Below are 16246 nucleotides of genomic sequence, written 5' to 3'. Positions count from 1 at the left end.
TGGCAGAGTCCATGTAGACGTTTGGGGGACAGAGCCCTGGCAAGCCAACGATGTGCAGGATGTTAGACAGGGACAAGCTGGTGGTTGCTCTTTAGTTTTGATCCTGTCACCCTCCTCCTTTGGCCTGCTACACTAGCCTTATAGCAATGCATCTTGCATCTGTAGGAGCAGGAGATGGGACAGTGTTTGGGGGGTTTTGTGACTTGATATGGTTGCTTGCTACTAATGGAACGAAGTATTTTTGATAACCAGTCCATGTGATCTTCCCCCTTTCAGAGTTATGTGTGCTGAACTGAACAGAGGGCACAGTTTGGAGACAGGGGAGATCATTTGAGAGTAGCCAAGCTATGTGGAAAGCAAGCTGAGCTGAAGTTTATTTGGAGATAAATCTTTGCACAAATGAGTATTGTTGTTCAAAAGCATGAGCCTCACCTCAAGCTGGTTGAAGCCTCGTGCTGCAGGTGAGGGTCACAAATTGCTGATACGCTTTCTTTCCAAAAAGAACTTAGCAGCACTACTCAACCTTCTAGTTACCTTTTGTTAGAAAGATTGAAGGTTTAATGGAGTTCTCTTTGCATTTGTGGTCTAATCAGACAATGCACCAATTGAATATACCAACTTTTGAAGTTTATGGTTAGAGATATTAATTTTCCAATGGTATTTTATAAATAAAACCATAAAGGAAATTCAGTTCCACTGTAAAGTGAAACTTGCCAATAATTTCTCCCTTCCCTCCCATATGTTTCACTCTGTATCTAAGGGTGCCTGAAAAATGCATTTGGTGGGTAGAATAGCAGGAAAAACAACTTGGAAACCATGTGGGAATGAAGCACTGAAGATGAGGAACAGATTAGTATACTGGGAGGAGATGGGCTGGAGGAAAGAGGAGGCTAAAAAGATTGATTTGTGTTTAGAATTATGCTGTTGTTTGGGATTATTTCCAATGGGACAAATCAGGGACAACTGTTTCTGTGTGAAAGAAGATAACACATAGCAGCTGACTCTTAATTCATGAGAGGGAATTGCCATTCTCTCACCTTCTGCTCTCCCTGCTTTCTGTATGAGTCTCGATCTGTTGCAGTAAAAACTTTCCTGTCCTGCCTCGGTGAGTCAGCCCTTTGCCATTTTAAGCAGGCGATGCTAGGTGATGTCATGGTGTTATACAGGTTTTCAGGGCCAGGTTTGCTGATAGCATCTACCTTTTCTTGCTCTGACAAATACAAGAGCCCTGCCTTCAAAGAAAGTATCATATAGCCTTATAAATTAAAATCCTGCAAGGATTAGAAGGAAATAGAGGCTGCTGTCATGTTGCTTTTCTCATGCTTTTGAGATGTTTGGGTCCTGTTAAGAAACAGGAGAAGTTTATAGATAAATACCTATAAAATTCTGAGTAAGGAAGATTAGTTATCCTGGTGCATATCAAGATTTGGGATATGGTAACACTGCATGCCATTCCAGATGGTGACAGAGGATGGATGCTGTCTGTTCAGAGTTGATTTAAAATAGAAAGGATTCAGGAATGCTGTAGGAAGGAGTGATGGAGAGAAGTTGCAGATTTTTTCGTAATGAGATTTTCTGTTTTAGCAGAAAGCAATTGGCCACAACCTACTTTTTTTGGCTTTTAAACTTCGTTTCAGTCTGACTGGGTTAGTGGATGGGGAGAGGAGAGAGCTGCGGTGCCCCTTGAGAAATGAGCCCACCGTGTGTCAGCATCCAGGTGTCCTGTATGAATCCACAACCTCTCAGTCTGTATCACTTCTTCTGTTACTCCAGGTTCAGGTTGTTTGCTGGGCAGTTTGTTTTACTTGAAAACTCATGGTTTGTCTTCACAAGGCACTAACATGAGAACACTTAGACTCTGCTCGGTTGTGACCCATGACAGATGTGAATGAAGCTCTTCGGACGTGTGGCCAGTACGTCATCTCACCAGGTTATCAACAGCTCTCACCATGAGGCTATCTGGCACCGTGTTACCATATCATCTTTCACAGCTTTTCTAGCCTGTTTCCCACTGCATTCTTTGAGCTCTTCAACCCACATGTTTGTCTCTAACATTTTTTCAGTGTCAGTAATATATAAAACATGTAAAAAACCATGAGAAAAGACTTAAGGAAAATTACATCTGAAAGGACAGACCAAATTAATATTTTGAGTTTGCAGCCAGGAATTTGAGAGTATTTCCAAGTGGTCCGACAGTTCTCGCCTCAGTTTTGTTTATGGTGAGGGAGCGAAGATGGTTGAGACTGGCTGCATATGGTCTCAGCGACTGCAATAAAGCTCTGCGGACAGCTGGGAGGGTTTTGCCCTGTTGGGATTTACTGCCACGTGGGAATCCTCCTGCTTTACTAAAAGTCATTTTATGGCATTATCAGACAGTCATAGTTGAGCACAGGATCCATTGTGTGCTTGCTCAGAATGGGCTCCGTCAGGTTGCAGGGAAGCGGGTAGCCATGGCTCTGGGGTTCAAGGTGAAACGGTATCGCTGCTCAAATGACAGCTTCTTCTACTTTCGGTAAGTTCTCGCTCCTCCCTCCTGGTTTCTTTGCAGTATGAAAATAGCACAGATCGTATAAATAATAGAAGCAGATCTTGCCGTGTTTTTCGTATTCATTCGTTCTAATTTAATCACGGTTTTCAAAAAAAGGTGGGTGACTTTTATCCTGATTTAGACGTAAGGATAAAAATCTGTGTTACACAATGTGTTATTAAGGCTTGACTCACTCGGAGCTTATATTCGTTCAGCCTATCTGTTTCTATCTGCATACTGGAGTATGGGGAAAGGGGAGGAGTGGTTTGTTTCCGGAGAGACGTCTCACTCCTGGTCCAGTGAACATATTTCTTTCAACCAGTTTTTTCGATCCTCATGCAGTTGTTTTGTTTTTCAGTAAAAACTGAACAAGATCTCAACGTTAAGCCTATTGTCACAAACCTTCACTTTTGGGCTAGACTACTCTGTCCCGTCTGCAGGCTCACTTGACCCCTTTATAAAAACATTCTTCTTAATGGCTGATGCTTTTCTGCAAACCCCAGGCTCCTCCACATAGCATTCACCTATAAATCGCTTAGCAGTAAAATGAAACTGAATTGGTTAAGCATCTCTGGTCCAGCAAAACAAAATAATTTGAAACGTTAATAGCAGAGACTACAGTTACAGTAGAGTGAAGAGAACGCTACCACTGTGAAATACAGCAGCCTGTTCAGCTGTACCGTATGAGGTGTCTGTTAGACAAGCTGTGATCTGTAGGGAGAGCAGGCAGGCAGGGAAGGGCTTTGCAAATCCAGGATTCAAACAATGAGGCTTTGGGTAGGGCCTTGCAAGAAAAGACCAGAATCTCAGTGGAAGGCTGAAGCAATATGCTCAGAAAAATGCTCAGTGTTTAATTGCAGCTGAGTAGAACTTGCATGTAAACAAGTTACCCTAAGTTTCTGGTTTAAAAAAAATACTAATAATGAAACTGGTTAGACTTGTAGAATTGTTGACCAAGTAATAGGATGTTCTGCTAATTGGCAGTTGGAAAATGAAGCAGGGTGTGGTGCCTACAAAATGAACACTTGCACGGGGAAACCTGATGCTGCAGCACTGGTAGAGCGCACCTGTATTGCAGATGATGTTGCGGACATTAGGGTCCAGTTCAGCAGGGCTGGGATTTTGAATAGCAGCATTGAGCAGAAAGTTCACTGCATTACAGTTCAAGCTCTCTCCTGTGACTTTGCGAGTGGCTAAGTATTGAATTCAACTTTCTGATCTTGGGGAGTGTCTCTAAACACACGGGTATTGTGCTGGAATTATTTGAAGCATGCAGACATACAGTTTCGTGTAAGACCAGTGGAGACATGGCTTTAGCTGGGAGCTTGGGCTGAACAAAATCTCTTTTCAGAGTTCTTTGCCTTCACACCAGTTTGGTAAAGGAAAAAGATTATGGGATTCTGTTCCTTGGTAGTTCATTTCTATACATTTATTTTTTATCTTTTGGGTTATTGATGTCCACAGGCTTGTTTTCCAGGCAATATAGTGCTCTGCCTGGTAAGATCAGTAATTGAAAGTCTTTTGTGCTTTGTAGGTTGGCTTCTAAATAGGTCAAAATCAGCAGGAGAGCTTCATAACCAGAGCAATTAGGATTTTAACCCTTTATGCTACATGCCTTATAGACAGTAGAATATAATAGAAGTTGACTAATAGGTTGCTGTGTGCCATGGGCAGCCACTGAAAGCCAGAGGTTTCTAGTTCCCGGCTTACAGCCGAGATCTTCCTGTAGTGGAAAATTAGCGAATTATGGTGTGCAAGAAGAGAGGGTCAGCTTGGGGTTGGGCCAGCAAGATGGTGTTGTTGAAAAGATCTTTTTCAGTAGCAGTCGCATGCTGCTGCCAGGTCAGTGGTTTGGGGCACTGGCTGGGCTCTGATTTAGAAGGAAATTATGCAGCTCTGAGGACCAGTACTCCAAAGCACGTGAAAAGAGGTGAGAAGTTTAAAATGTTCCCTGATGTGCTCCCCCTCCACCTGCTTTTCCTATTGGAAAGAAATTATGGAGAATACCTGTGTAAGAATCGTTCTGTGCTGTTGGTAACTATTTGCTCTGAACTCGTATGTCGTTCCTTTGCAATCCTTTTGTTGTGTGCAGTAGTAGATAGAAAAAGCAGCAGGAAAAAAGTTGATCGTTGGAGGCTAATTGTAATTTAAAACAGGATTTGTGTTGTTAATGGAGCTGTTTAACAGGAACAGATTTGTACAAACAACCCTTCCCCCACCATTTGCATGTGCGATCTTCCTGTTTACAGTAATCTGCTTCTCTGGGATTACCTCTCTCTTAACAGATACTCATTTTACCAGTCGCTTCCTACCTAATACAGGAAAGACCCTGTTAATCCAGCCCCTTTGCTGGACACTGAGAAGTAAGTTAGTGGCATCTATGCAAAAGGGAAGCCAGCAAGCAATTTTCTTTCATTGTTACTTACAGCTTCAGAATATCAGATGAGGCTTTAAAGCAGCAGAGAACTATTATTGGAACTATTGCCTATATTGATTGGGATGCTGCTGACTGAGGCACAAGTCAATGATTTGCTTTGCAGATCTATCAATAGATGAAATATATACCATGGTGCTTACAAATGCATGTACTTGTGTTTGTAAATGCATGTGGTTGCAGCTAACCAACTTTACGACATTGCTGTGGTGTTTATGGAAGGTAAAGTGCCAATTCTAAGCCACTTAATCAGTTTCTTGAGCTGGTTTAAATATGGTAACTTCAAGGGATTGCTCAAACAGATAGACGTTCCTCTGCTCCAGGAAGGACCCTGAGTCAACAAAACTAACCATGCTGCAGATGATCTGCAACAAAACAAAATGTTCAAAGCCAACTAGTTAGAAGAGCAATGAAGCAAATAGACACTAATAAAAGCTTTAACTTGCAAGATGGTATGTGGAGGCATGGAGTACAATTGCTGTGTGTACCTGCCTTTGCCTTCACCCTGTCCCTAAAGGCTGTTCGGAGGCATTCTTGGAAGATGCCTCGCTCTCTCCTGCTATCTTTAACTGCCCAGGTCTCATTAAACTCGTTGTAGGAAAAGAAGAGGAGGGACTTCTTTCCTTCTGGACAGGTCACCTTTGCCACATCTGCGGAGCTGCCTCTCCCGGCTGCCGGCCCCCCCTAATCTGCTTACAGGAGGCTGCACCATGGCAACACGCACCCGGGAGCCTCTTCGTGTCACCCGTGGGGCCGGGTGGGAGCACAGCCTACGAGGAGAGGGATTTCTTTATTGGTGCGGCTGTGACTTTTCTTCTTGCCCCAGCGTATCTGCCTGGCATGATGCTCGTCTGAAATTTGTAACCTAAGGCTTGAGGAAGAACTCCTGGATTTTTGTGCCTTTCTTCCTCTCCCGGCAGGATTTGTTGTCTGAGAGTTTGTAGCCCAGAGAACGAAGTTTGAAAGGAAGGGCTGTGACATGTGGCACCGCTATGATTTGGGGATGCACTGCTAAGTGGCTGTACAATTGTTTCATGTAGGTGTGCTTGATTTGTCTTACTCCAAGTGCAGCCTCCGCTTAACTGGGATTTGTAAAATCTCTTTTTCTTTCTCCTTTATTTGGTAATTATTTTTCTTTCCCTTCTCTTCCCCCTCTTTGTGACCACTCCATGCTTTCCTTCTCTGACAAGGAGCTAAGGCGGGAGTTGGCTGCAGGCTCTCAGCCAGCTCCCCTGCATCATGCACCGAAGTACTTTGTTAGGACTGGAATTGCTGGGAGTTTGGGATAGGGACAGAAGCCAAGTGACCTCAGCAGTACTTTCTTGAGAGGAGAAATTAGAGAGCATTTTGCAGAGATGATATTAAAGTGGTGTATTGTGGTGCGTTTATTTTAGACTTGCCCTACCTTAACTGCAACAAGTGTTCAATTATACATGGCTGAGGTTTTAGGTTTGCGTTGGTACAGCTGTTGCTGTAACCAGTTATAACAAAGCACGCACAGTGCAGCCAATGCATTTGTACCAGTGCTGCTGTTTTGCATTTGAAATTGGTATCTTTGTAATATCCTTCTGATGAAAGGTTTTTGCTGCCTGCACTTAGGTCATTCAATATATTAAATGGGAACAAAGTTCTCCTTTACTGTTTAATAAATCTTATCGTACATGAATCTACTAGAATACCTTCAGCATTTCATTTTGTACAAAAGAGCAGTCAGATGAACTCTGCTTGTTGCCTTACATGTATCCTTCATGATATCCAGGTTTTTGTTAGGCAGCCTTAGAAGTACTAAAGACGCGTTTTCCAAATGTGTTTTTTTCCTTTCTGTTTCCCCATAGGATTGCTCAAGGGTAGGAGGGATTTGATTTTGCTAAGGTTACAAAATATGAGGATTTTTTTTGTATAAGATCTGTGAGGGAAGTATATAAAAACTATTTATTTTTCAAAATTAAGGAAGCTGTTAGAGGTAGCTGTGCTTTTCACTCCTCCATAAATACATTCTTTAAACGTTTTCCATTTGATACTGAGCCTTGATACTGGGAATCGAATACAAGAGGAAATACTGTGAGGACAAACACAGGTGAGAAAGCATCATTTCAGAGCATTGCTTTTCTCTGCATAATGTATAGACAACTGATGCTTTTCGACTTTCACATCTGTTCTTTGTGCTCAGTCACACTTGCTGGATGTGCAGCCATATTTATGGACACACTTTCATGGATCACTGAACAGGCACAGGGACCAGCGCAAGCTTCAATAGCTTAACAAAATCTAGACCTGCCAGGTAAACAGCTCCTTTTCTGCTAAGCTGGGACTCTGTGCTGCTGCTCTTGTTGGTTGTCTGTGAAGGCTTTGACTGAGTTCCAGCTAGAGGAAAAATAAGATGTGTGTGCACATAGTGTTTACTTTTTGAAGTAGAAATGCTAGTTGTGCCTAAAGTATCATATGACTTTATTGCAGAAGCTTGTAGTCCAGGTGTCAGTTTGGAGTTAGAAGGAGCACAGGTGAAGCCACTGTCACCTATAAATTGAGCGTATTTTACAGTGTTGTTTGACAGCAGAGCTCCCTGCTATGCATGGATGTTGCATTAAGTCAAGTTGGGAGAATACAGAATACATAATACATTTTATAATGTTGCTGTTGGTTGCAAAAAGCTATGGCATAGTGGAGGGAGGGATATGTCTTTGAGAAGTATTCAAGAACTGGTGGGGGCAAAGAGAAGACTGCCTTCATAAAAAGGTACTGTGAATTTGGGAGATGCCAGCTCTGGTAGAGCTCAGGGATTTACAGGACAGTCAACTGAAAAAGAGAAGCAGTATGTGTTATTGAGGGGAAGTTAAAAGAGAATGAAGGTATCAAAAAAAGTGGAAACTGTTAAAACTGGAAGAAGCAGCTGAAGAAGAAAATGCAAAATTTAAATGTAGGTTACTGATTTGAGCATTGTGAAGTGGGAAATAATTTGCATATTTGACTTAGTGTAAAGGCTTTGTATGTTAAGAAAAATGAAGTGTATTGCGAGGGGATCGTCTGCTCTAATGAGAGTAGCTATCATTCTGCGTTGGTTTAGAGATTTAGAGATTGGTGTGCTTTTTGCTGTTAATACACAACATTTATCTAGTAATCTAGATAGCAGAAAATATTTTCAGTAATATATCCAAATCTATCTGTGGGGTTTCTTTAAATTTCAGCAGTTAAGTTCTGAACTTTTTGTTTCGCTGTTGTTTTTTCACTGATGGCTCAGCACCTACAATTTCTAGGTCAGTGGGAATGGACTTCTGGGCTTGTGTAGGTGGATGTTTCCTTAGGAGTCTGGGATTACTGGCCTCATGATATTTTCATAAGGTTTACAGACTAATTGTAGAAGTTGTTCTGAATAAACACCAACAAGTTGCAGCTTTCTCTGGGATCTTGCCAACTCTTTTGGTAATTGTGAGAAAAAAAATAATGTTTCCTTTCCCCCTTCTTCTCCTACAGATCACGTGGATTGCCAAAGCTGAAAGAGTCCCGTTCCCATGAGTCTTTACTGAGCCCAGGCAGCGCCGTGGAGGCCCTGGATCTTGGATCAGAAGAAAAAGTCTTTGTCAAACCACTTCACAGCAGTATCCTTGGACAAGACTTCTGCTTTGAGGTAAAGAATGCTCTCCAAACACGCAGCCAATTATATGCTGTCAGTTGGTCTGAACCCTTGCAGTATGTTGTTCTGTGACTTTGTAATTGGAGAACAGATCAGCAGCCACTGCTGTCCTGAGGTTTGGGTGGGGGCTGTCTAACAAGCATGCGAGTTTTAAAGTCCTGGAGGCTGATGGCATCAATCACTCAATGTAGAGAAATCTTTTTAAATTACCGCGTCTTCTAATTGAAAAATGTCTTTAATTTGATAAATATCTAAGCATTTGTAGTTTGCATGCAAATGTATGGTTGAAACATACTGTTGTTCATAAGCTGTGTATTCATCCTCTCCAAATTCACCTAAAATTAAATTTAGAAAATATACCGTAACTGGGAAATGTGATTTCCAGTCAGAGCCCCCTTCCATTAGCTCAGCCCGTTTGCCGATTGCTAAAGGAGAAGCTTCACTAACTGCAGACGTGTTCGTTGCACCATGGAGCAGCATGCAAAGAGCCTCTTGCTGTTTCCACACAGGCTGCAGCGTAGTGCCACGTAGCTCCTAGCCTTGCTTCAGACACAGGCTGTTTGTGTGAACACAGTCCTTACCTTGCAGGACCAACAGCGTTTTCGTGTGTGCTATTTGGATGCGTCTTAAGGCCATCGTAATATGTTGTGGCAGGGGCAGGTGACAGTCTGCCTTCAGCAGGATTAGTCAGATGTGTCTAAACTTCTGGAACAAAGATCTGTTTACAACCTGGAAAACTGCTCTGGCCAAAAACCAGTATATCAGGCCCTTCTCCCTTGGGATGTATCTAGGAACTGTTCCTGTTCGCTTCAGTCTCATTCTTCTGGTTGGAAGCACTTTCCAGCTTGCTTAGGTTCAGGGAGTTGAGTGAAAAAACTGGCAACAACTTGGCTCTGAGGCTGTTGCCTCAAACTGCTTTTTAATTGTGTGCACAAATGAATGGAAAGAGTAAATGAAGCTTGTCAGGCCACGTAGAAGTGAAAGAAACGAAGGTGGTTCCCTCCTGTGTGAAAGCAGAGTTGTGTATGACATTGAGTGTTGGGGCTGGATCACTGCGCAACTCCTTTGGTTTGTTTTAGACTGTTGCTGTATGGACCCTTGGCAATATTTTGTATTTACTGAAGACACCATTTCCAGTGTGGTTTGCCTTATATTAGTACATTGTTAGTTCTGTCTGTCTTTATGCTGTTAGGAACCAAATCATTTGCCTCTGGGACTTAACAGGGAAAAATGCAAGCATTTAATAGCTATGGATCAATTAACAAGTGTTTAAAAAAACCAAAAATTAACTGGTTGATTAAGGCCTTGTTTAGAAGTCTTTAAGAGGAGCCTCTGGTGCTCCTTATATGTTTCTTTAGTTTTATATTAATTTGGACTGACTTTTTTTTTTTTCCTCTTTACATTTTGTGAGCCTTTTAACCTCTTTGCCTTCTAGGTTCCCATATTGTTTTCCTGCTTTTTTCACATTTACTTTGTTGCTCAAGCACTGCTTATCTTCTTCCTTGCTTTTTGCAGCCTCTTACATGTCTCCTAGGCTTGCCTGCACTCAGCCTGTCATTTATATGTTCCAGGTAACCTACTCCAGTGGCAGTAAATGCTTCAGCTGTTCCTCTGCAGCAGAGAGGGACAAGTGGATGGAAAACCTACGCAGAACAGTGCAGCCAAATAAGGTAATAGAAACTGCGGAAATAAGATTACTGGGGGAATGGAGGTGGTATGATTGGATTTTAGTCCCGTGTACCAGGGCTTCCCACAGATGCAGGCGCAATTAATTTAGTCTGGGGAGAAGTCCACTCATCAGTGTATCAAAAGCTGCTGTGTACTATTCTAGTGAGTGCAGTAGGTCAAACCTTTAATGAATAAATAAATGTCAGTGTGCTTCCTGATCCCTGCCCCAGTGCCTGCTTATGATGTTTCAGACTGGATTTCTGATACTATGCACCTCAGAAGGATGGGACATGGCTTCATAGGTTTCATCGTTTACTGGGGGGGGAACAGTTTTGGGGGAAAAAAAACTAAAGGAGTTTGAGCTGGAGTGAGAAGGGGGGTCAAGTTATTGATCAGCTGGAAATATCTGATAAGTCACCTCCATAGTTGGCATACCACCTTTGAGGGACAGGCTAATGGTGCTCCGGGAGCTATTCACAAGAGTAAACAATGCAGTGTGCCATGCCAGCCTAGGAGCTTTTGAGGGCTTTTGTGCAGAGTGTTTGTTTTCTAAACCATTTCAAATACAGCTTTTTGAGAAGAAAAATGTTCTAGTCCCCACCTTTGACATATAAAAGACCAATTTTCTAGAGATTCTGATTCTGTCCCTGCCTTGGACACAAAAGGCTGCCCTTTGCTGCTGTTTTAGAAGACAAAATGTTCAGTTTTTAGGGATTCTGAATCAAAGCTGAGCTCTTTCTTCTGCACAGGACAACTGCCGTCGAGCTGAAAATGTGCTTCGTCTCTGGATCATTGAGGCAAAGGACCTGGCCCCCAAGAAGAAATACTTCTGTGAGCTGTGCCTTGATGACACTCTGTTTGCCCGCACCACCAGCAAAACAAAAGCGGACAACATTTTCTGGGGAGAGCATTTTGAGTTCTATGGTCTCCCACCTCTTCACAGCATCACAGTTCACATCTACAAGGATGTGGAGAAGAAGAAGAAAAAGGACAAGAACAATTACGTAGGCCTGGTCAACATTCCCATGGCCAGTGTAACTGGGCGCCAGTTTGTGGAAAAATGGTACCCAGTCAGCACACCTACACCCAACAAAGGGAAATCAGGGGGACCTTCCATTCGGATAAAGTCCCGTTATCAGACCATCACCATCTTGCCCATGGAGCAATACAAAGAATTTGCAGAGTTTGTTACCAGCAACTACACTATGCTGTGCTCTGTGCTGGAACCTGTGATCAGTGTAAGGAATAAGGAAGAGATGGCTTGTGCTTTGGTGCACATTCTTCAGAGCACTGGGAGAGCTAAGGTAAGAACAGGCGCCTCCTGTCAAAACAACTCTCTCTCGCTGCTTATAGGTGGTATCTTGTCAGCTAGAAAGTAGGAAGCCTGGGCTGGCATGACCATAAGCAACAGCAGAAGGTGCCTGACAGGGTAAGGCTGAGAAAAGGGTCTCAAAAGTATTTGAAAAGAGTTGGGCAATTGCATCTACCAGAAAGGCATGTAGATAGGCACAATACCAACAATGATTAAGAGTTGATACAAAGATTAAAGGTGCTGCGTACAAAGTATAAGTGGGAGGACTATATAACTTCCTGTTATTCTGAAAAGTTAGGGCCTGCACTTGAGTGTTCAGGAACCTTTTCTGTATTTCTAAAATCATGATACAGGATAAGTAAGCAAGACATTAGTAAACTGGAGAATTACTTTTATAAATAAGTCCCTGATACAATGAGCAGCAGGGTGCCATTGTTCATTCAGTGCTAAGTCAGCTAATCAATGCTAGCATTGATTTGGTCAGCGTTTGAACACCCATTTGGAGAATCTGTACTCGGTTAATGGTGATCCCACCTGCACCAAGGATGTTATTTGGACTTCTGGGTGCACACTGATGGTTCTCTGTGAGGCAGCAATTGGAGTGAGTCTCAGTTTCTTCAAATAGATTGTGGGAAAATATCCTGTAGGTCTCGGGAAGTTCTGAGAAGCATTAACAAGCATTGATTTATCTGGATCCTGCCTGCCAAGTGGGTGTGTGAGTAGTACCAAGCTGTAGCCAGCTTCTTCCAATAATGCCACGTAGAGCAAGTTAAGCATGACCAAACACAAGTTAGAGGGTTGGAGCAACATCCAAGGGACAGCCTAATTTAACTGCTCTGAAAAGGTCCTTTTATGTTTGCATAATCGTATGCCAGTCTCTACTGTTCTCCCCTTGATGCACATCTCTGAAAGGCTGGTGCTCTGTGACAGTGTGTGCTAGGAACTTGTTCCTTACCACGTTGTTCGTCTGATCAAGAGAAGCTGGTAGCTGGGATAGCTCCTGTAGAGTTGTGTTGAAATCCTGCTGGAAAGCAGGCTCTGGATTCCTGCAGTGCTAGCTGCAACAGGTATATAAATTAGTGTTATAACTTTGCCTTCCTAGTGCCTGAACATTTGAACCTCTGTTTACTGGAAGCATTGAGCAGCTTACGTTGCCATAACCTAAAGCTGCAAAGAGGGTATGTTTCCAGGTCACACTGTGTTGATGGTGATGCAGCTGTATGTTCCCAGTTTGCGCCAGGTGAAAATAATTCTCTCAGATTTTGCTGAAAAGAAATGGTGATAATGGATTTAAAACCAAGAGTACTAAATGTATTTTTGATCTATATCACATATGATTTGTTCTGCATATTTTACACTCGTATGCTAGCAGTGCATTTTGGCTTCTGTAGTTAATGGGGTTATGAAACCTTACTACAGCACTCTGAACTGTTTGGAGGATGTTGCTGTTTGCAAGCAGCAAGTCAAAGTTATCACTCAGCCCTAATGCAGGGTGGTGTTTTGTTTTTGGTTTTTAGGGTGGCTTTTTGTTTTGTTTTTGGGTTGGGTTGGGGTTTTTTTATCTTTGTTTTTTTAACAGTTTAAAAAAAAGTGGGGGGAGGGGGAGAAATATGCTTCCTCTCCTTGAGAAGTTTACAGTGGCTGAAATTGGATCTTGCGAAATACTGAGTATTTCTTGTGAAATGCTGAGTGTCCTTGACTCACATAAAGTTATCCCTTCAGGAAATAAGCAAGACTGTAGAATTAGACCCTATATCAAGAGGTTATTCACTGTATCAAGACTTGCTGATAGTTCCTGTCTGGGAGTTTGAATACAGTTCAAGTTAAGCCATATAGATCCACAGCAAGTATGTTAACTTTTTTCCCAAACCCTGAACCACTTTTGGTTTGTGAATTTAATTGATATAAGCCATTCCTTCTATTTAAATTTCATCAAGCTGTAAGAACTTGTGCCTAACTTCCATCTTGGATTTTTAAATCCAAGTTTTTATGTAATATTCAGTATTAAAAGATAAAGGTAATACCACCGTTTCTTTCATCAGACAAACCCACTGATAAACAAACTGGTGAGGGTTTCTGTTCAGGTTCTGAACTGAAACACAAGCTTGGCTGTAAAGGTTTTATTTTAGAGACTTTTGTTCCTCCCTTTATAATTTGTGATCTATAACATTTATAAATTTAATAAACCCAAGAGGAGCCCTCGCTATTTCCTTGGCCCATACTACATGTAGCATCTGCACTTCTTGTCCCAACCTGGGCAATTATTTCAGTAATCCTCTGGCTCCTCTGTTTAGCCTTCCTTCTTGGCTTCTGCTGTTAGCCTAGCATGACTGAGTCTGGTTAAAATAACCTCTTGCCATTTGACCTTCTTCTTCAGGACTTCTTGACGGATTTGGTGATGTCTGAGGTAGATCGTTGTGGGGAGCACGATGTCTTGATCTTCAGGGAGAACACACTTGCTACCAAAGCTATTGAGGAATACCTAAAGTTGGTAGGGCAGAAGTATCTTCACGATGCACTAGGTAAGAAAGTACCTGTCTGTCACCTGTTTGCATTCCAAGGGCTAACCCTGAACTGTCTGCAACATAACTGCAGCCTCGTGTGCCTAGGGATGTGGGATGGGAAGGAACTGCTTCAGCACTGAGCCCAGGTGTCTAGTATCCAGATAGCAAAATATATGCTGTCTTACTCTTGATGCCCTTCCTCCACACAGAGGAAGATGCTCTTTGGTGCCTGCAGTAGCAGCACCCAAGGAAAGGCAAATTTGATTTGATGTAGCTGAGTCACTCTTAAAGTTTGTATCACCACATTATGATTTTCTGGGTAACCTTCTTTTGTGTCTCTAGTTGTGGTGAAGAGGTATAATACTGCAAATGATTTGTGGGCATTGGTGATTGTTCCAACTGATATATGAACAGGCTTAAAAAAGGGATTTTTGACACAAAGTTTAACAGAGGAAATTGAGACCAATACCTTATGTTGGGGTGTCAAGAGTGAATCTCGTATCATGTGCAATACAATGAGGTGGAGATTTCAGAAAGGGTTATGAATGTGAAGCATATAATTCACTCATCTCCCTTTATGTTAAAGAAGCTCCTGCAATCACTTTAGGCCAAAGTGCCACTACCTAGGGGGCTAGATATACTCAGGGGTATCTGGTTGATGACCCAAGTTCTCATCCACAACTGCATATTGCTGGGGCATCTCCGCTCAGTGTCTTTCCCTTGCTGTTGTAGTTAACAGCAAATGTTAGCTATGGTGTTAACAAGTGTTAAGTGTGAGATGCCCACCCTAGCACTTCTGTTGAATGCAGGTAGAACAAGAAAACTAATTTCCACATGCTTCAGCTGCAACTATTGGTAATGCTGGCATGTTCCAGAGTGACCCTTGGACTTGCTCAGCCTTTACCTTTCCCATGGAGCAATTAATTCATAAACATTTATGTTAACCTTTTAAACTGGTACCTTGCTCCAACAAAAACCCTTAGATAAACATGGCTGGAGGGAGTGGGGCTGCAGGGCTACTGAGCAGCACAGGATAGGAGATCAAGATGTAGACTATCTAGGGAGCCTTCTGCCTGTGTTTATCCGAAGTGCTCTTTATTCACCGCCTCATTAAAACTGCCTGGCCAACCTTGTGATGCCCTACTCCATTCACCTGGCAGGGTCTTAATGCCCATGGTTACTTGCCAGGGTGGATTCTGATAACTGTTATTGTCCCCTCTCCACCAAAAGGTTCTGCTCTAGTCATAAGCCACTGCCTTGGGAGTTACTGCCCACACAAATAATATTGCAATAAAGAGGACCAATATGTGAATGCTCTCTTCCAGAGAAACTCACAGGCTCGCCACAGTTAGCTTTCACCAACTCCACACAATCCTTCTTACCCAAGATTGCACAATGAACCACCCATCCCCCTGTTGTTTCTTGGATGAAGAAAGCTTTGGAAATTGATATGAGAGAAACAAGATCAGGCCAAAGCCAAGTCCCATGCCACATCCTTTCACCAAAAAAAAAAAAAAGGCAGCTTGCTTTCCCAGCAGTCTCACTTGTCCTCAGCAATCCCAGACACTGGCAAGTCATCAAGGAGATAGTTGGCTAAATTACTGCTCCAAGGGTCAGTATAGTAAGGTCTGTGATTATATGCATTTTGGCCATTTCTTAAGTGTAATGAGCCTGTTCTGGTAGTCTTATTCTCATGGGTGGAACCACTGAGCATAAGTCACAGTCCTAGGCTCTCGCCTGGTATGGAGAAATGAGCAGCATACTACTTTGTGCTATGCTTTTCAGCAGACTGAACAATCAGCTGTGGGACCAGTATATTACATTTGACTGCAAGCCCCTTAACGTGCAGTAATTACATAAAAATACTGTAAAATTAATGACTTTTAATACATCATTTAGAGCATTGGTGCTGAGTGATAAGACTGTAAATCATAGACATGAGAGACGGAAAATCCCCCTAAGGTCATCCAGTTTGTCTGTAGCTCAGGGCAAGGTTGCTCATGACAATATACCCATCTAATTCTTTGTCAAGTTTTAAATGTCATTTTGCTCAGATGCCATGTTCTTTGAAAGGATTAACAACATTACACTTGGTGTTAGCTATTCAATACATCTGTAGGAGTATCTTAATATATGATTAAGGCAGGGTCTTGTGGACCACAAAGAGTAA

At 42.4% G+C, this 16246-nt stretch overlaps 1 protein-coding gene across 8 annotated transcripts in view; it reads left to right on the top strand.

The window, feature by feature from the left end:
- RASAL2 (RAS protein activator like 2) overlaps positions 1-16246 on the top strand; it is a 189470-nt gene that overhangs the window by 148488 nt on the left and 24736 nt on the right. For all 8 annotated transcript variants that reach the window (XM_072866624.1, XM_072866623.1, XM_072866625.1 and 5 more), the window contains 4 exons: positions 8433-8586; positions 10164-10262; positions 11010-11564; positions 13950-14094. In XM_072866624.1, the coding sequence (XP_072722725.1) occupies positions 8433-8586; positions 10164-10262; positions 11010-11564; positions 13950-14094 (953 nt within the window). The remainder of the gene's footprint in view (positions 1-8432; positions 8587-10163; positions 10263-11009; positions 11565-13949; positions 14095-16246) is intronic.

The sequence above is a fragment of the Ciconia boyciana genome, chromosome 7, assembly GCF_034638445.1.
Source record: "Ciconia boyciana chromosome 7, ASM3463844v1, whole genome shotgun sequence".
In the NCBI taxonomy this organism is placed as follows: domain Eukaryota; kingdom Metazoa; phylum Chordata; class Aves; order Ciconiiformes; family Ciconiidae; genus Ciconia; species Ciconia boyciana.
Note: the sequence above shows the minus strand (reverse complement) of the source record. Positions and strands in the feature narration are given on the sequence as shown.